At 39.0% G+C, this 19,065-nt stretch overlaps 1 protein-coding gene across 1 annotated transcript in view; it reads right to left on the bottom strand.

The window, feature by feature from the left end:
- Positions 1-732: 732 nt before the first annotated feature.
- MOXD1 (monooxygenase, DBH-like 1) overlaps positions 733-19,065 on the bottom strand; it is a 57,692-nt gene continuing 39,359 nt past the window's right edge. The window contains exons 11-17 of the mRNA XM_010575038.1: positions 17,242-17,344; positions 13,980-14,146; positions 12,368-12,559; positions 9,526-9,585; positions 7,443-7,585; positions 3,711-3,879; positions 733-1,028 (exon numbers count right to left, since the gene is read on the bottom strand). Coding sequence (XP_010573340.1) covers positions 864-1,028; positions 3,711-3,879; positions 7,443-7,585; positions 9,526-9,585; positions 12,368-12,559; positions 13,980-14,146; positions 17,242-17,344 — 999 coding nt within the window. The 3' untranslated portion in view covers positions 733-863. The remainder of the gene's footprint in view (positions 1,029-3,710; positions 3,880-7,442; positions 7,586-9,525; positions 9,586-12,367; positions 12,560-13,979; positions 14,147-17,241; positions 17,345-19,065) is intronic.

The raw sequence follows: 19,065 nt of genomic DNA, 5'->3' as shown, positions 1-19,065 counted from the left end.
CTCTTAATCAACAGTTTGGCCTATCATGATGCTCGGCATGTGCTAACAATAGCTCCTGGCAGGCTCGTACTCTGTTTCCCTGTACATGCCAGAGCCTGGCTGCAAGACAGATCTTCATTGCTAGTGCTATCCAGATCAAATCTAGCAAAGGTGTGCCTGGCCCTTGCCAAAGCTCTACTTGCTGTACAAATACCTGAAGACAAAAGAAACACACTGAATTACCAGGGTCTGAGGAAGAAAAATTCCTGCCAAGTCAAAGGACTTGTACAGGAGTTGCTATGGGGAGATTTGGGGTTCTGCCTGTGTTTTCATCCCTTTGACACCTACAGCACCTGCTTCTTCGCAGGAGCTGAGATGGTTTGCAGTGTGTTGCTCCCAGAAATGTCCTTCCTGAATGAATCCTTCCTGTAGCTTTATGGCACGTGTCAGTCAGAGATGCCCAAATACATGTTCGCAAGGCCTGTCCATACAGCAAGAATTCCATAACCTGCAGATGTCAAGAACCAAGACAAAATAATAAAGCACACACCAGATTGAATGTGGTTAACTAAGTTGCTTTTAGTTTATTAATTTTACCCATATACATAGCTGATTTTGAAAACACCATGTGAAAGAGCCAGGACAAAGTATAACAAAATGGTATGGGAAAAGATTTCAATATGCAATGTGCCAGTGTACCTACTGTGTTTTATACATACTTTACACTGAAAACCAAAACACCCACAGTTTTCAGAGGAAGTACACATTTTATTTTGAACTGGCAAATTTAGTTTATTAATATGTAAAAAAATAAATCTACAATAGCAACAGTGCAAACACATCAGAACTTGCATGGCATAGAGAACACAAATTAATAAAAATTATTATACAAAGGGCCCAATGTTTCCTATGGTACTGGCTGTGACACATACAACAAACAACAGGGTGAGGAATAAACTGCAATGTAAACAGGAAGATGAGCTGCATATTACTGGTTCTGTCTTGTACGGTCTCTCTATTTCAGGGGGTAAAGCTGTCATGCCTTGGATCTGCAATTAAAATAATAAAAATGATTAGAGTTTTGTCACATAAGATTAGAAATCTGTATTTTGTTCTTTAACTAGTTGGCAGCTTGCATGAGAATCTATTGTTAGTTTTGTACTGGGGTTGTGACTCTTACTGTGAAGACATCAGGCTTAGTAAAAAAATGTATTGCACGCCAAATGATCAGCCAGTGTGCACAGCCGTTGTTCTCAGCTCGGGAACAGCCATACACACTGGCATCCTCTCCAGTAAAGCAAGGTTAGGCTTTTGTTTGTTGATTTGTACGACCTTATTTTGCTTTGTGGGATTTTGGGTTTTGTTTTCATCTTTCTGGCAGATAAAAATGGAAGTTTACAGTGTTGCAGTGCTGTAGGGATATTGGATGGTACTTGAATGTATTCATTTGTACATACAGGGCTTACACTTGCATGCACAAGGCAGTTAATTGTGTACACATTATTTCATGGAATCAGAGAATGGTTGAGGTTGGAAGGGATCTCTTGAGGTAATCTGGTCCAATGTCCTTGCTCAAGCAAGGTCACCCACAGCAGTGTCATATTTCTATATATTTAGCATTTTTTACTCTTCCCTTAGAACTCAGTGCAATTTTTATGGAGTTAGACATAAGTACCTGCCTGTCATAGTTTTGATGTGAAATTAGAGAGATCTGGGTACACTGCTTGGCTATGCTTTTCCTAAATGTACTCCCTACATGTTAAAGAAAAGCAAGCTCCTGGGCACAAACATTTTTGAATGCCCACGTGCACAGCATGTGCTTACTTTGATTTTTTTTTTTTTTCCATGTTGCAATTATCCTGCACTGCAGGAAAAAAAAAAATCTAAATATTGACTTAATCTTAGCAAACAACACAAAGCTAAAACTGATCAAGGGACCATCCCTACAGAAGGATGAAAGTATTTTCAACTCGCTTCCTCTGCTTCAAGTTTTTTCCTTCTTGTAACAACTCACTGATTGTTTGGTCATTCAGGTTAAATCTGTTCTTGATTTTGATGAGGATGGCCAATTTAATGTAGTATCACTAATAAGGGAAGGGAAAGGAAAGAGTCCTAATCTTAGCTTTGATGAATATGCCCTAGTCATTTGAAATAGGAAACTATGATTAAAAGGAAGAACTAAGCACTCCCAGTTCCAGTGAGCTCACTCTTTGACTACGTTCTTTAAGTCATAAGTATTGTTCCTTCATCCTGTAAGATAAAGGGGAACAGCATTTTCCAGAAAGTGTACCTAAAAAAAAAAAAAAAAAAAGGAGAGAAAGAAAAAAGCCTAAGCCCTCTTAATAAAATTTCTGTGTGCTTTTCATCATCTTAACTTGTCCTTGGACAAACAGTCAGTGAAAGAGTGGCTAAGCAGCTGCTACTGGCCAGGAGTTGCAAAGGTCAAGAAGTTTAACTAAAACTGGTGAATAGTCACATGTAATGTGAATAACTACTTGTCACAGAAGGTCTGCAGTGGGACAAATATTAGAAAAAAACCAGAACCTCTTTGATTACTTATAGCACTCAGTATTTCATTGACATCCCATAGGCAGAACAGTCTGATCAATGTTGGAAAGACCCAAGAATGCTGCTGCAAGAAGGGCAATTTCTCCACCACCTGAAAGCACTGTGTGACCCGCTACAAGGCAGTGTGGGCTGTTTTGTGGGGTGAGAAGAATGAGGCAAAGGTCCTTTCCTAGGAAGTATTTCACCAGTAGTATCTTGTATCAGCTCTGTTAGGCTGGCTTAAAATCACAGTAGGATATAAGCCAGTACAATGAGACAATGTACCCTTCTGAGCAGAAAACCTCAAAAAAGTAAAATGAAGTCTTGAATTTGGACCCTGTAAAGGAATTCAAGAAGCAATATCTATTTTTCAGCATCTCCTTCAGGAATGATACTACATGCACTAGTAGTTCTTTATAAACACACACCAACACTAAAGATGACAGCTTTTCCCAGCAGTCCTGCTGAAATACCAGTAGACATTTAGAATAAATAACAACTTACTGTGGAATTATTTTTTTCTTACAGTTTTTTTCATCAAGAGAATTGGGACAGGAAAACTATATAAGATAAAATCTTCTGAAGGTGCACAAAGAGAAGAGCTGATCCAAATGCACTTTTTTTGGCCCAATACTATAGACATCTTGAAGACACAAGACCAACAAAAAACCAAGAGATATTGGAAGAGTACTTATATAACTTCAGGTAGTCTACATGCCTGAGTTAAGCGAGATTCAAGGCTTCCTTGTGCAGTCAATAAGCTTCCCCCTACAGAGTGACTCAGAGAAGAAATCTGATTTAGGGATTTTGAATCATCCATCACAATACCCTAACATAAGTCCTTGACAATGGAGGTAGCCAAGGGAAAACAGCTTTCTAACTTGGCCACCTAATCTGGACACATAGGGTTACTCTCTAATCAATCTCAGACACACTGAAAGACCCCATATTCCTATTACTGATCCAAGCTCCAACTTTTCTATTCTTTTTAAATATTTCTAGAACTCGAGTTAGGTGAAAGCATTGATAAAACATTCTCATCATTTGTTATTGTATGTAAATGTAATATAGCCACGTAAACAGTCTGAAGACATATAACCAAGTACTTACTCATTGGCAATGAAGCACAGTAAATCACATTTATTTCATGGCATTGTTGCCTCCTTTTCAGCACTTAGACTTACCGACCATTCTGCATTGTCTGTTTTTGAACATCTCACATTCACTGGTAGTTTAAGCACAAGTTCATTATAGGAGAGACCCTCCGATCTGGACCATTTGAATTTGTTCATTGCATCCATAAAAGACAGGTTTTTATACTGCTTAGGACTCTTGATAATGAAAGGCCAAGTCCTAAAGAAAAATAAATAGATAAAGATTTAAAAAAAATAGCTAAATACCATCAAGTTGGAACTGATAAGGAAAAGCTTTTGAAGACTCTACTCTGAAAAACAAATGTACTATTAATAATGTATATTATGCCTAACTCACATTCTTAGCTAAGTAAGTTCTCTGCTACTGAAAACTGATGCAGTTTCATTGATTTTAACAGGCTTACGAAAGTTTGTCAGCAGTTTAGGACTTGCTGCCAGATGCTTTTAGAAATGAAGGATTTTGAGTTAAGAAAAAGAATTACATTGCTGTTCTCTGATCTACAAACTGAATACACAGGCAATACAAAGCAGATCTTGTGTTGTAACTTTTCAAAATCCAAACCAAAACAAAAGCCACACCCTCTACTAGGCTTGGCAGGCAGTGTTGCAAAGAAACATTTGCCATTAGAAAGCTGCTTCCAGATGGCGCTGCCAAGCTCTGCTCATAACTGGGATAATAGGTCAAAACTCAGCCTAGCACAGGAGCTGCTCTAACATGCATTGGCTGGGAGCAGTGCCAAAAGATCAAATGAGAATAACTGGTGGTGTGGACATTGCCACATGCTACATGCTGGCTGCAAGGGGACTTTTGGCCAGGGGTGGGATAGAGACCTGTTGCGTTACTATGAGACAGCTGACTGTTTGCCTGCATCTGGGGACTCCTCCCCATGAACAAGTGGGTCCAATCCCATTTCCCACTAGCCAAAAATGTGGAAAGGGAAGGAATGAGATTTCTTGTCTTTCATTTAGTACAGAAAACGCAACAAAAACCATGAAGGAAAACAAAACAAAACAACAAAAAATACCAACCCAAAAACCCAGCTAAAGAAAACTTTTTCCATTGTTTTTGCTTTCTCCTTGTTTGACTATATGGGTATGAATGGAAACAACATGGTGGATGGATCAAGTTTTTAAAAACAGAAAGTCCAGTACAGCTAGTGGAAGAATGAAAGTAGCTAAAACTTTATCTAAGTAACCTGATTAATACTTTGGTTGGAGAGCATGAGTTACCTTTTCAAAGCACTTTAGACAGATCTGTGTTAGCTTGCGGTAGACTGTCTCCCACTTGCTTTGGGTAAAGTGCTGCCTATGCCAAAGTTCTGCTCTACTCAACATCTAGGCACGGAGGACATAATTTTAGTCAAGCACCTATTTTGCACTATTATAGCCCAATCGCTTTCATCTCAGCACCTCATGATTTATACCACTGTTTGTGCCACTAGGCTGGGGGAAAAAAAAAGAGTTTTAAAGGAGTTTTAAAGTGAGCCACAGTGCCTTGATCCTGCTTCCAGTTTGCCTTCATGTGTAAGTCGAGAGACTTTAGAGGAGTCAGTGAAGCAATTCCAGTGTAAGACTGACACGAGAGATGAGTATCAGGTCACATATCCTTAGGCTGACAGAGCTTAATGAAACAAGAATTGTGGATTAGGTCATAAATACTAGAGGCATTAATAATCTCTTCTTCTAATTACTATTCCATTTGCGGCAGACAGTCTGCATACTTACTCTATTCAAAACATCTTTATTTCCCCAGGCCAAATGTGCATTTTTTCCTTAAGTACAGTTATCATGAATGAACACTCAAGAGAGCATACATTTGTTAGAATATTTTCTTTCTAAGCTCAGAAAGACTCTTTTAGCTAGGACTGATTTAGAAACTGTGTTCTCTCTGTATTAAAAAAGATTGTAAATAGAAATAGTGTGGAAAATGAAGTAGACATTGATTGCATTGTGACTTTCTTCAAGCTCTTCTGTCTTGGATATAAATTTCAGAACTAAGACCAGTAAGCCTGTACATCAGTTTACTTTGCAATAATAGTTTTATATGGCTTTGTTAAGATAAACTGTATATGGAAAGACAACTTTTAAAATGTAAATGTGATGACACACTATTAACCTATCCATTTTATTTAAAAATCTTACTATTACCTTAGTTTAGTGCAACTAACAATACACATGTAATTTAACTTTCACCACTAATAGTGCATTCTACTTTCTATTGTTTGATTATTTTTCTGCATTTCATTCATTTGGGAACTTTCCTCTTTAGACTATTCTCACTCTGTTTACAATCACTTCCACTGCTGATCTGCTATTGAGATGCTTTAATTTTAATCACTATAAGGAACACTTAAAAAGTGAAATATGCTATTTATTGATTTTTATATATTCACACACATTTACCCTGTCTATAGTGGGCTTCCTCCCACCTCCTACCAAAATTTAAATTTTATGTTGGATCCTGGAAATCAGTCTTGCTCTTAGTGAGCATTATCGCTGTACAGGTCATCCCACTGACATTAAAGGGAAGAAAAGCCAGATCCAACAACACACTGGGAAGCATTTTGTTCTTGCCAAGGATTCTCATGATGAAGGACAGCAAGACTTCTGCTGACTTACTGGAAAACTCTAATACCTTGTTTAAAATTCACCAGCCTGTGGTTTACCCCAGCAGTCAGATGCCAGCTGAATTGCATGGTTCTTCATGGTAGTTATTATAGATCCCGATTTGCCTAAATGATAACAGCCCCTACCCTCGCCATTCACAGAGGGGATATTTAATGTTTGTGGAGCACTGAAGTAGACAGATCCTACAACAAAACGATATTACCCCTTTTGAGCTGAGCAGTAGGCCAACATTCAGATACGTATGGATTATTTTTATTAGGAAGAAAAACTGATGAATGAGCTAGGGGGTTTTCTTTCTGACATGGATTTATATCTCAAAAATGTGCAGTGTCCTGCTTCTCTGAACAGTAGGAGTCCAAGACTTAGGAGAGTGTCTTTGCACAGAATTGCAAGCCCCTGCAGCTAACAGTTCACCTAAAAAGCTCTTTTCTTCCTCTTGGCTAGATTCCCACTACTGGTTCCATGTTTTTCTCTCTACTTACCTTGCATGTCATCCTCTGACCTATTATTCTTTCAAAGACTCCATTCTCTCATTTCTCTCCATCATGGTGCTTATCTACCATTTATCTTTTACTATGAACAATTTAATATTCTCTCAATCCCTCAACTTCCTTTCTAATGTACAACTTCTTCCCCCTTTGCGCATTTTTGTCAGTGTCACCAAGACAGCGTTAAGGTCTATATGTGAGCAGCAGTTCTAGGATCTTGTTGCAGTGAGTGACTTCAGCAGAATTACTGACAACAAATCTACCCATGCTCCCAAACTCCTTTTTCAAAAGTATCTCTATATATGTGAAACACTGATATATTTTAATAAATTGATAGATTTGAAACATTGATATGCCATTGATACATAGTCTTTTTACAGAAGGTTGTGGTGAAAAAAAAAACCTGCTGTGAGTAATATTATTTCTTTAACAGAAGAAACTGCTTTTTTATTTAAAAAAAAAAAAAGCAAAAAAATTCGGTGGGAGAAATAAGTAGCAGCACAGCATATTGACCAAAAAGAAGTAGCACGAGTGACCCTGCAACATGTTGCACTACCAGAAAGAAATAAAAGTCGTATGAAAATGACCCTATAATCCCACAGACAGACATAGAGGTGCTACACGTGTTCATAAACATTTTACTTGCCTGACTGGTCTATAGATTTCCTTAACACCAATGAACTGGAGCTGTTCCATTATATCTGGAATACTTGCACATCGGGTGAGGTTGATTCTTGGGTAATAGAGCAGATACGACAGGCACATTTCATTCCTGGTGCTCAGACCACCCTGAAAATGGGATTTTTCTTTTAATCAAGATAGCATTGGAATCCCACAGATAAAAAACACTGATTAGCATTTATATGCTAATGAAACGTATATCAGGAGGCCCAATTCAACAGGTTTATCTTCCACGTTAGGTTATCAAGTAGCAAGAAGTTATTACATAATTAATTACAAAATACACTGCAAGCTCAAGCAATAGCTCCCAAGTTTAAAAGATGTCAGAAAGAACATCAATAAAATAAGACTCCTATTATGTTGAAGGGTACTATCTGAGAAGTTCAGGTTTATTTTCAGTTGTCTCCAAGGTACTTATATCTACCATGTTTCAGAAAAAGGGCTTCAAACTGGAGCAGATGTAGAAAAAAATCTGGTAGGATAATTAGTCTGTTTAATAAGAAATTACATGAGCTTTGTCTAGTAAAACAGAGGCCAGGATGGAATATGTATCTCTGTGGACTCGCCTTGTAAGTACATATGCAGGGAAAGAGTAAGAAAGAAAAGTGTTATTTAAGTTAACAGATAACATTGACTCAAGAACAAATGAGCACTAACTGTAAAATAATTAATTAGAGTAAGATTTTTAGCTAGCAGAAGAAACAGACGTTGAGAGCCATGGGGCGAACAACTAATTTAGAATTAATCTTGGTAAATATGGACAGGATTATGAGCTGCACAGTCCTAAATCCCATGTGGGAACAGTTACACAAATCTCACAGAACCACAGGAATAGGAATGGAGAAGACAAAACACATGAACCAAGGGCCAAGACCTAGTGGTGTCCCCACACAGGAAAATAGGATGAAAACACAAAAGCCTTCATTCTCACTCTTTTGCTTTTCTTTATATACCTACTGCATGCGCCTACACGCAAGGGGAGGATTCAGGGAGAGGTATCCCTGTGCTCTCTGGATGCCGCGAACAGGTCTTCCCTGCCAAACAGAAACCCCTCAGGTCTCACCTCCCAGAGGTCTGGATCCAGCCCCTCCTGAGGAAGCGGAATCAGCCCCTGGCGAAGGCTGGGTGCCGGCAGCTACATCCCTCCCATAAACATAGTGGGTCTGGCATCACTCTCTGGTTTCGTAGCCAGCTGGCACAGTCCGGCTCATGTCCCAACAACCAAATTTGCTTCACCTCCAAAACGCAGTGGCCACGTGGCAATGGCCAGTGCCTGGCCTCTGCCAACCCAAAAAGCTGCATCTGGGAGACCACGCGCTGCAGGCCGAAGGGGACGCTCACCCCCGGCCGTGGCCCTGCCTTGTCCGCTGCCACGCACACGCACTCGGGGCTGTGGCACAGCCACTCCTCGTGCCTTTGGCAAAGGCGCACAGGTGCGGCGCGGGCTCCTCCTGCACCGCCCCGCGGCAGCAGCTCTTCCGGAGGGTCCCTGCCGCTGGAAAACCCACCGCGTGAAAGAAAGGTAATGTGCAGAGGCTCCCGGTGCCCAGCCTCCTCCTCCTCCCAGCCCAAAGGACCTGCATGCTGCCTGGATTCTATGTTAGGCAGAAAAGCAAGTGGTCCCATCTTGGTCACGGCATAAGTAAAAATCAATACATAAGAACTGGTAATTACAAATTTGGGGAAAAATGCCTAGCAAGTTTATAAAAATAATTCATTAGAATATGCAGAACTTGCATGTTAATACATGTTATGAAGAAAGCACTCCTTATACTAGCAAATTCTGATTTTTAAAGGTCTTTTATGAGCTGCCTTGCTTATTTTTATAAACTAGTCATACGAATGCCTTATGCAAGAGATCAGACTATGATCATAATAGTCCTGATGACTTTTAAACCTAAGAATCTATGAGAGGAAAGATAATATGTAATTACATGCACACAGGCATTAGCAAGTAAGTTCACACTTTTTAATAGCATTTTATGAAAAAGATTTTAGTCCCCAATATTATCTGTGTACTTATTTTGATCCATTAAAACTTTTCTTACCCATGTCATGCGAATTCGGTCCACAGTACTGTAGTGACATTCTGTGATTAAATTATCCCCCTGAAACACAAGATTTAGGAAGTTCACAGTTCTGAAGTTTATCAACACCAGCTTCAGGTAACCACAGATGACAGCAAACACTTAAGAAATAAAGATCAGAGGAGCAGATACGACTTTTTGAAAGAGCAAAGGATTAAGTAATTGGCATATGATAAGGCCTTGGCACTTAGCATTCATATTATCCCAGATCCTCAGGGATCCCCCGTGGATTTAAACGGAGTCTTAATAAAAGTCTTGTCTTTCTTTTTTAAATAGCAATGGAGGTGCCCAGTTATAATCCTATTTTCAGGAAAATTTTATATGTAGATGATGTATACACATGATTCTTGCTCCAAAATTCATCCAGTGCTACTTTGGATAGCTTTCCCCAGGCTAATTTATCCTGCCAACTTCAACAGAAATACTTGCCAAATGAGGAGAAGAAGGTTTTCCACATCACAATAACAACTATTTATCTGCCAAGCCTGGGAGTAGAGGAGTGGCAGTGGCAGGCAAAGACTTAACTACATTGACAGATATGTATGGGAAAGGCTGAATACTTACCTTCTCAAATACATACAATTAACTTTTTGCTGTCTTAAACTGATCTAACAGTTTCGTACTACCTTTATTCCCTGTACCTAATCAAATACAAATCTCAAAATCACCATGATAATCAAGTGGAAATTAAAATATTGAAAAACATAGCCAGACATTAAAAATCTGATATTTGGGGCAACTTCTTATCACAGGGATGCCAGAGATTTATTTGCTTTGGTTCACTTTTTCGTATCATCATCTTCCCTTATCACTCATTGTATTAATATTCCCTGAAAAAATCAGATCACCCTTCAAAGGTTGAGAATTTCTCCCTTCCTGCAGGCTGTCTCATTGCCAGATCAATGCTAGCACTAACTGTACTCTGGGCTGCTGGAAGAAGGTGCGTCAGCCTTGCGTTGGCTAAATGGAGACAGAGGTTTCTGAAGCAGCGTAAACTGGCACAGCTTCGGTGCTCCCAGTGGGAATATGCTGGTTCCCACCAGTGAGGTCCCTGGTTCTCGTGGCTTATGGACTGGGTAACATTCACTAAGAGTGTTCCTTCTGTGAGACTAGATCTTTTGTTTCCAAATTCAGAAGAGAGTGCCAGTATGTGAAGAAAAAAAATAACCTGGACTCCACAAGCAGAAAGAAGGATACACCTTTGGGAGAGCTTGCAGAAGGAGAGAATAACAAGAACTTATATGAAAATTTTTAATATTAGTTAATTGATTAGACTGTGGTCTGAATTACACCAGATGATATACGTAAAGCTGTACAGGTAGTTTTGCATAAGATGAAAACAATAAAAGGCATGAAAAGGGCTCACTTCAGAGATAGAATTCCAGCTTCTTCTCAAGCAGTCTTTTTTAAGTTACTGATACTATCAAATACCTCTTTCAGTCTTTCTGCTGTCTACTCCCTTTTGTTCTTGAATTTTAAGAGGCCTTTCTCTATAATCTGCATGGATTTTCCTAAAAATTTTACAGGCTTTCTTTGCAAGCCTGTCATCTTCTGCCAGCCCTCTTCCTAAACCCTTCAACACTTCTTTCCTGGAGGAGGTAACACCAGTTTGTCTTTGAAGTCCCTGTGGAGTACAGGCTGTTGGACTTCAAAGAGCACCTGAACATCCAGGTTTTGCTGTAGAAATTAAATTAGAAAGTTAGCATTTTAGATTCTTGCCTTTAAAGAACAAATATCAAAGTCTCCCAGTGTGGGAGAAGAGCCGTAAGAGAGAAAGGGACTTGAAGAGAAGCCTGGAAGTTTAAACCATGGGGGTCCTGACCATACTTGAAGTTCAGTCATTGCGATGATCTTTTCATCTCCCTTTCCCTTACTGGCTCCAATCATAAACAAAATCCAGTTGTTTGATATTCTGCATCTGACCAATTCCATCAAGTAACAACGGGCTTGTTCACATGCACCAGGACAAGCACATCCCCAGCTGCTCTGCTGGCCAGATCTGGAGCACCCAACCCTTGCAGCACTAAACTTCCTGTCCTGAGGCCAAAGCTTCAAAAACAGATGCCGGCTGGAACTAGCAAAAGATGAGTGGATAATTTTTAAATGAGCGACTCATCCAGAAAAATACTGACTCTTTTCATGCAGTACCTATGGATAGCTACTGCTTTACAATATAATTGTAGCTGGGATTTTTCTAAAAGTTATATCACATTATTCTCACAAGAACAGAAGATAGAATAGCATGATTTCTTCTTCCAAAGAGTTTTGTTTACTAGTGAAACCTCACGTGGAATATGAGCATGGAGTTTTACTCCCAACAACAAATAAAAATGTGAAACAAGATTTGGCTGATTTGCAGACATATTTGCAAGGCTGGATACTTCCTGTGTGCAAATAGGATGTGCTACTTGGTTCCAACTGCTCCATAAAGCCATGTGGTGGCATTCCCATTCTTCAGCTGGCTGGATGCACAGCCAGGCACACATGTGATTTTATAATCTGCTTTGTTCAAACATTTATGATAGTGAAGTTCAAATCAAGTAACTGTGGACACCAAACACACCCAAAGAATAGCTTGAATTGATGGGCCAAGCCAGTTCTGTATTGAATTGGGTGGACACTCCTGAGACTGCAACTTTAATATATTAGTCACTCTGCGATAAGTGGAAAAATTAACAAAACATTCAAGAATTCTATGATTCTATGATAAGAAATTCTGTAGCAAAATTAATCCTAAATGTGAGTAAATGTTAGGCACATGATCTCTTAAGGACTTTCAGGGAAAGAATTAAGAGTGTCATACTGGCAAGATGGTTCGTTCTTCTTTCAGATACTGAAACTCCTGGAAGTTGAAGTCAAACTCATCGTCATAAGCAAGCAGCTTCTGCTCCTCGCCATTGTGGAAGTGGCGCATCCTGATAGCTCTGCCAGCAAGATGAGCATGAAGAAGTACCGCAAACACATGAATCCCAGCAGGTCTCTCAGCACCTAGAGCCTGGCCAGAGGAAACCAACACCATCTGTGCCCAGATGCAATGTAACATAATGTGATGCAATGTACAAACGGAGTGAAAATATATTAATAAATGCATTTTACATTCCCTCAGTTTACAGCAAAATTCAGTCTGGTGCCAAAACAAATCCGTATGTGAAATTAAGGTTTTATATGCAAAAAAGGCTAGGTCTTTTTCTGTGATTTTTTTTTTTTTTTATTAAAAAATGTCTTTTTATTCCTAATGCACACACCTTTTATGAAAAGCAACCAAACTGCCAATAATTCTCAATAGCTTAAGACTTTCACGGGAATTATACTAGAACCTGCACATTATTTTAGTGTTAATGGTCAATACCGATGAATGTGGATGCTTACGTGAAAAAGAATTTCTATGCAGTTATGAACGATGTTAGCAATATTGTGCCAAAACAAGGACTTTAAATTAAGAGGCTGTAATTATAATACGCTCTACTTCCCATCTTCAAGTAAACTGGTAGTGAAATACTGTAAGTTTACATCTGAAGCTTTTTTCCAGGTCAAAGACATTTTAAAATTAACTTTCCCAAACTGACACAAATCTGACATCAATCCCATTCTAGCTGAGATCTACGGATCCAAACTTCTGGTATGCCAAACTTTGATCCTTGTTCAGAGCCCAAACTAGAAATAATCTGTTATCGCAATACCTTTCAGCTACAGTACAGTCTCACAATAATAGATTATTCAAGTGTTTTTAGGCTGAAAAATGCTGTAACAATATGCAACATTTAACATCACCAAGAAGAAATCTAAATTCCATATCTAATTGGCTTTTCACTCTAAACCACATCATAACAAGCATTGACTCAAGCTTTGTCTATAAATGACAATGTATATGAGAATCTCCCGTGGTACATTAATCATGGATTTTAGACAATGCTTCCATTGTCTGTAGAGATACTTAAATTATCTTGATGTAACCAAGTCTTTAATGAAAGCATAATTTTGTACTTTGGGCCATACAACAAAACCTGTTCAGGTCTTTAGTTTCTGTGGTTGGTCTAAGAATACTTTTCAGGCTTGCACTTCACTGTTAGGAGCCTTTTGCACATGCACAGGTCTTAATTAACCTCTCTCAACATTTTTTCTGGGCTAGCTGTTCCAGGCTATTAATAGCTTTGCCATGGAAAGCAATGTATGCTTATATGTTGAACACACAATTAAAGCATTGCAAGTATTACTCATATCAGTAAAGCAGTCTGAATACTGAGCACCCTAAATACCAAGATCAAAAAGACTCAACATTCTGGAGGGCAACATGTAGCAGATGCCTTTCCTTGCATATCTTTAACTGGTAACTATCAATCTGCCCAAGAAGTTAAAGTGGCTGTCCAAAACTATTTCTAAGAATAAAAACCAATGGGTTCAGGCAGGAGACATACCTCTTCCAGACATTCCAGTGTGCAGTGACCCTCTGACACAAATTCAGGCATGCCTGGTGGGATATTGTGGAAGAGGCTGACCCAAAGACCAGCTTCTATAACCCCAGCATCATATTTCCTTAAAACTGGAGTATAAATTAGCCTCAGACCAGAGTTATCTATCAAGCCTGCAACAAAAGAACACAGTCAGCCGTGGGTATAAATCAGTATTTTAAAGAAAAAAAAAGAAAAAAAAATCCAATTGTTTCACATTTTTCAAGGCTTGTCCTAAGTTTTCTACACGAAAATCAAGTAATCAACCGCAATAATCTGGAAATGAGTCAAACCATACGCAGGAAGTAATAAATAGGGGCAGCCCACAGGAGGGTTGTTAAACATGGTATCTTGATATCTGTGGCGTTCAGATGTGAATGAAAAATATGTGCTGTCTATAGCCCTTGTGTCCCTTCCACTAAGTTATCCAACACAGACCTCAGAGAAAAGAAGTTAGATCACAGGCAGAGCAAACAATACAAGGAAATAATAAGACCTCAAAAGGTTCCATGTATGATTTTCAAATGAAATATTGGAAGCACAGCTTAAAGTTATCGGGTTTTTTTTCTTTAAAATTTTCAAGCCATGTGTTGTCTTCTACTTGTGAATTTATCTATTCCTTCACCTTAAGCCCTAGCATTAATTATATTTTTCCTTTGTTTTGGATTGCTTTTTACAATCTCTCCAATTAAGAGAGCATCAACTAAACATGAAAATTGGCCTCCTAAATCCCAAACTTGAAGGTAATACCAGCACCCTGAGTAAAGTAGCCAAGAGAACTCCAGAGGATTTTAATGCTTCACTCACTCAAGGACTTCTCTTGATTTCAAAAAGCAGTTTAAAGAACCAAAGCCTGCTGGGAAAAGGTTGAGTTTTTAAGAGTCAAAATGATATGAAACTATTTTGTTCACCTACATGTTTAGCCATATATGTGTATTTCTGTATCTGTTCATAACTTATGTTGCCTCCATCATCTAAATGCTTATAATTATTTCTCTTCTATTAGCCATTTTGTTAGGCAAGATGCGCAAAAACCAAAGATTAATTTGTGTTGCGCAAGGCCTACATTCTGTTAGTTCATCTGTTACCTTCTTTGTTGTCCCTTTTCAAATTTCAATTTTGAAAATTAAAAATGCAAAAAACATACCAAGTAGAGAAGGTAAGAGGCTTCCTAGTGACCTATATTAGTCTTCTAAAAAACATAACAGAAATAACAGTGCCTGAAACCAAGTTTGACATCAATATGAAATCAGCAGGCTATTTTAAGATAAGCAAATGATGGAGAGACAGAGCAGGGACCAAGTTACCCAGTCACTAAAATACCTAAGACGGAGTAGTATGTAATTATTAAGGAGCAAAGGGTATGAACTATGCATAGCCAATTAAGAGTGGTAATCAACCATGAGGCATTCTGCTGTATACAAATCATGACATTTCAGGTGATATATACTGTCCCACAACATCCCAACTTTAAATGGGAATCCATACTCATTCCCTTTCTGAAGCTATTTGTACAGTCTCATCAACCTGAATTTTTCCCTTGTGGTACTTCCCCTTCAGGCTTATTGCTAACATCTAACTGCCAGAAATTTTTATGATATCCAAGAGTTTTTGATAAACAACCTCAAAAGATGCCACCTTTCAAATGAAAAGTGAACATTAAGGATATTAGAAACAGAAACATTCAAAACCAGCCATGTTAGGAGCAGTTCAAACATTTTTGAGTCTGACTGGGAGCCAAGAGCCAAGGCTGACTACCAAATCTGAGTCAGTTAGGAAAACATTACCCCAGATCACAATGTGAGGCTAACAATGCAGCCTTTAACCACAAGACCCAAGCTGGGAAAAATGCAGGTGCCAAAACATGAAAACGAAGGTGACCTGGTTGCAGGTTTGGTGCTGTGTCAGGAGGACTCACGTGCCCCCACCTGAAGCAGATGGAGCGCCCAGGTCTACTCCCTCACACTCCTGGCACAATGTTATACCATATAGTTTGTCAGGGAGGAGAGAAACATGACCTGGATTACAGGCACCCTGCTCTGCCTATGCTTTCCAAATTTTCACAGGTCTTTGGCGAGATCCTGTGTTCACCCGGGACTCTCCCAGCAAGGCAAAATTGTCCCCATTGCTTAAAAAGAAAATGAAACATTATTGATTCCCAGTTTTTGTATGTGCCACTTGAACCAAAAACAATGGTATCGTACAGCGCAGTCGATTAAAATATAATAGTGAATTTAGGGACACAACCAATTCAGAAACAGTTTTTCCGCATGTGACTTCTCAGGCTTTCAGGTAACATTTGATGGAAAAGCATGCAACATCAAGGATGCAAATGAAGTTTGCTCTATCCCATACAGATGTGCACACTGAAGGGAGGGAGTCTGTCAATAAATAAAACAATTTTGAGATAGTTCATCTAGTACAACACAGAGGGCGAATAACAGTAAGACAGAACACCATAACCCACACAGAGGATTTTATTTTAACACATGGGTGTGTAAAGAAAGGCCAGTGCAAGCACACTGTGCTGCACTGGATTTTACTCAGTTCCTATATAGCAATCACCAGAATATTCTCAGGTACAGTAGCTCAATGAACTTTTGTTTCAGAACAAAAAGTATCTTTCCAAAAGTCAGCTTCAAAGTTCCCTAGAGTTTCTGGGGCTCCCTGGTTTCTTTGTTTCGCTTCTTCTAAATAGAAATGAATTTTAGAAAGAAGATTAAAAAATACACCATTATAAATTAAAAGCTTATCTTTTAAGATGAATTTCTTTAACCCAGTGAATGGTCTAGCAACCTGAGTCTATACTTCACCTTCAGAAACTGTCCACAGTTCAGGTAGATGTCTTAAAAAAAATACTAAAAAAAATTAATAAAAGGCTCATTCCCTGTGTTGCTGTCTCACAGTCTGGGTGCTGTGCTGCTTGCTCTCAGTCATTGGATTTCCCAGCAAAAGGAAAGGAGAGAGAGATACAACATGAAGAATGTAGTGATAAAAGGAGATGTATTCACCCCATCCACAATTCTTTGTATATCTGTATATCTCCCACTGACTGCAGGTTAAGCTTTTGAGTGCAGTGAGAAAAACACGGGGAACCAGGAACTATTGACCAGGGAAAAACAAGCCTCAGCTTTGTATTTACTCTGTTTGCCATGCAATGCAACAAGAAACACTGGAGTCCAATACATTTTCCAATCTTGCATGTTTTAAAGAGTGTGAGGGTACAAACCTTCTGTGTATGATGGATTGTCATAATGCACCTCCATAAGAACGAACTGAGGGTCAGCTGCTGTGCCAATGGATAAGCCAACGTGAGGAGGGTAGGTGAAGCCCTGGAAATCAACACACGCATACAGAGTTAAGGTATTTTCGCTATGGTTAGGAGTTAATTTCTTTTTATAAATACATCGACTTTTTTTTGCAATGATACGATCATATTAATGATAAAATTTACAAAGGTAACTTCTTTTAAAACTTTCTGAACATGGCATTGTAGCATAATATATTTATTATATACTCAATACGCTAAATAACTATGTCAAATATAAACCAGTAGATCCTGTGCTTGCTAGAGGATAAAGCCCTGAGCAAACTGGTCTGACCTCACCACTGATCCTGCTTTGAGTAGGAGGCTGGACTAGGGACTTCCTGAGGTCCCTTCCAACCTGCATTATCCTGTGATCTTACAATTATTTATCCTGTATTTATTGCTTGAGCAGAAAAGGAAAATTCCATTTTAAACGTATAAACATTGCATCATCAAGTAGTTAGTCTGACAATAAACCCTTATGAAAAAGTGAATCTACATTTTAAATGTTCCCAGTTTCTAAAAGCAGTAATTTCCAGGAAATACTGAGGTTGTACATAATTAGATTGTTTTTCCTGCACAAATCACTGCATTCTAAGTATACAAGTACATAAAGATGATCTTCATGGCTACATTTACATTAGCAAGCCATGTAGTGCAAAAGAAATAGCTCTGTACAGTGCCACAGATTGTGCTGGACCCGCTGTCCCCAGGTGATGCTCCTTTGGACAAGCTCTGGTCAGACCCCATGTACTGAACCCCATTTATTGTTGGGAGATGCTGGGTTCACCCCTGCATGTTCAGTTTAATTTCATCCCAAAGGGGGCTGTGCAAGTTCTCAAACCACTCATGATGATAAACAGAGCTTGGTAAGTGGAGATAACCAGGAGATTTACTTCAAAAGCTCACTCCTGATTCAAACTGAAATACCAGTATCTCCTAAGTGAACTTATTTACCAAATTCACTTTTATATGAATTATTCTGCATCATTTTATAGTATATAGCTAATACTTTAATACGCAATTTGAGATTCTAACTTTTTGAAATGCTCAATTTGAGATCCCAACTTTCTGATGCTTGATGAACATTAATGAATTAGTCATAGAATACAGTAATAAATATTATCACCTCCATTCTACGTAAGGGTAAACTGAAGTTAAGTGAAGCAAGCACTCCAGTAAACCTGGATGTAACCCAGATCTGTCAGATTCCTCTCTATAGATCTTTAACAACAGGATCATCCTTGCAAAAGCCTCCATAGTAGTTGTCAAATGATAACTTATTTATATGAGTTTTTTATTTCACTTAGATTAAGACAGTTGAAAGTACAAATACTAGGTCAGAGCATAGCTGATGGCGAAAATGCACAAAGCATACATCAGGGAAAATGCTCATAGTGGATTAAACTTCTTTTGATGGGTCCGTGTAGCAGCTCTGGCTTCCTCACACTGCAGCACTCGAAGATGGTTTTGGACTGCAGGACGGCAAATGAAGGCTCCAGAAACTATCATCACCCCAGTCCCTCTCTGTGCCCACACCATGGTTTGTGTGGGCACACACTGAATCAAGGGGGTAAAGAGGGGGGGGATTCTTTTGGCAGTAATGCTGCCTTATGTCAGCTGAAAGCATTAACTGCAGCCTAAATTAACATATGAAACAAGCTGAAAACAGAGCCTGGGGTTAACATGGCATCCGAGACTGTGTTTTCTGTAGATATGCCCCATTGCCATGAGCAAAGTGGTCCT

This window comes from Haliaeetus leucocephalus, unplaced genomic scaffold (assembly GCF_000737465.1).
Source record: "Haliaeetus leucocephalus isolate CR32 unplaced genomic scaffold, Haliaeetus_leucocephalus-4.0 Scaffold450, whole genome shotgun sequence".
NCBI lineage: Eukaryota > Metazoa > Chordata > Aves > Accipitriformes > Accipitridae > Haliaeetus > Haliaeetus leucocephalus.
This window is presented reverse-complemented; position numbering and strand designations above follow the sequence as displayed.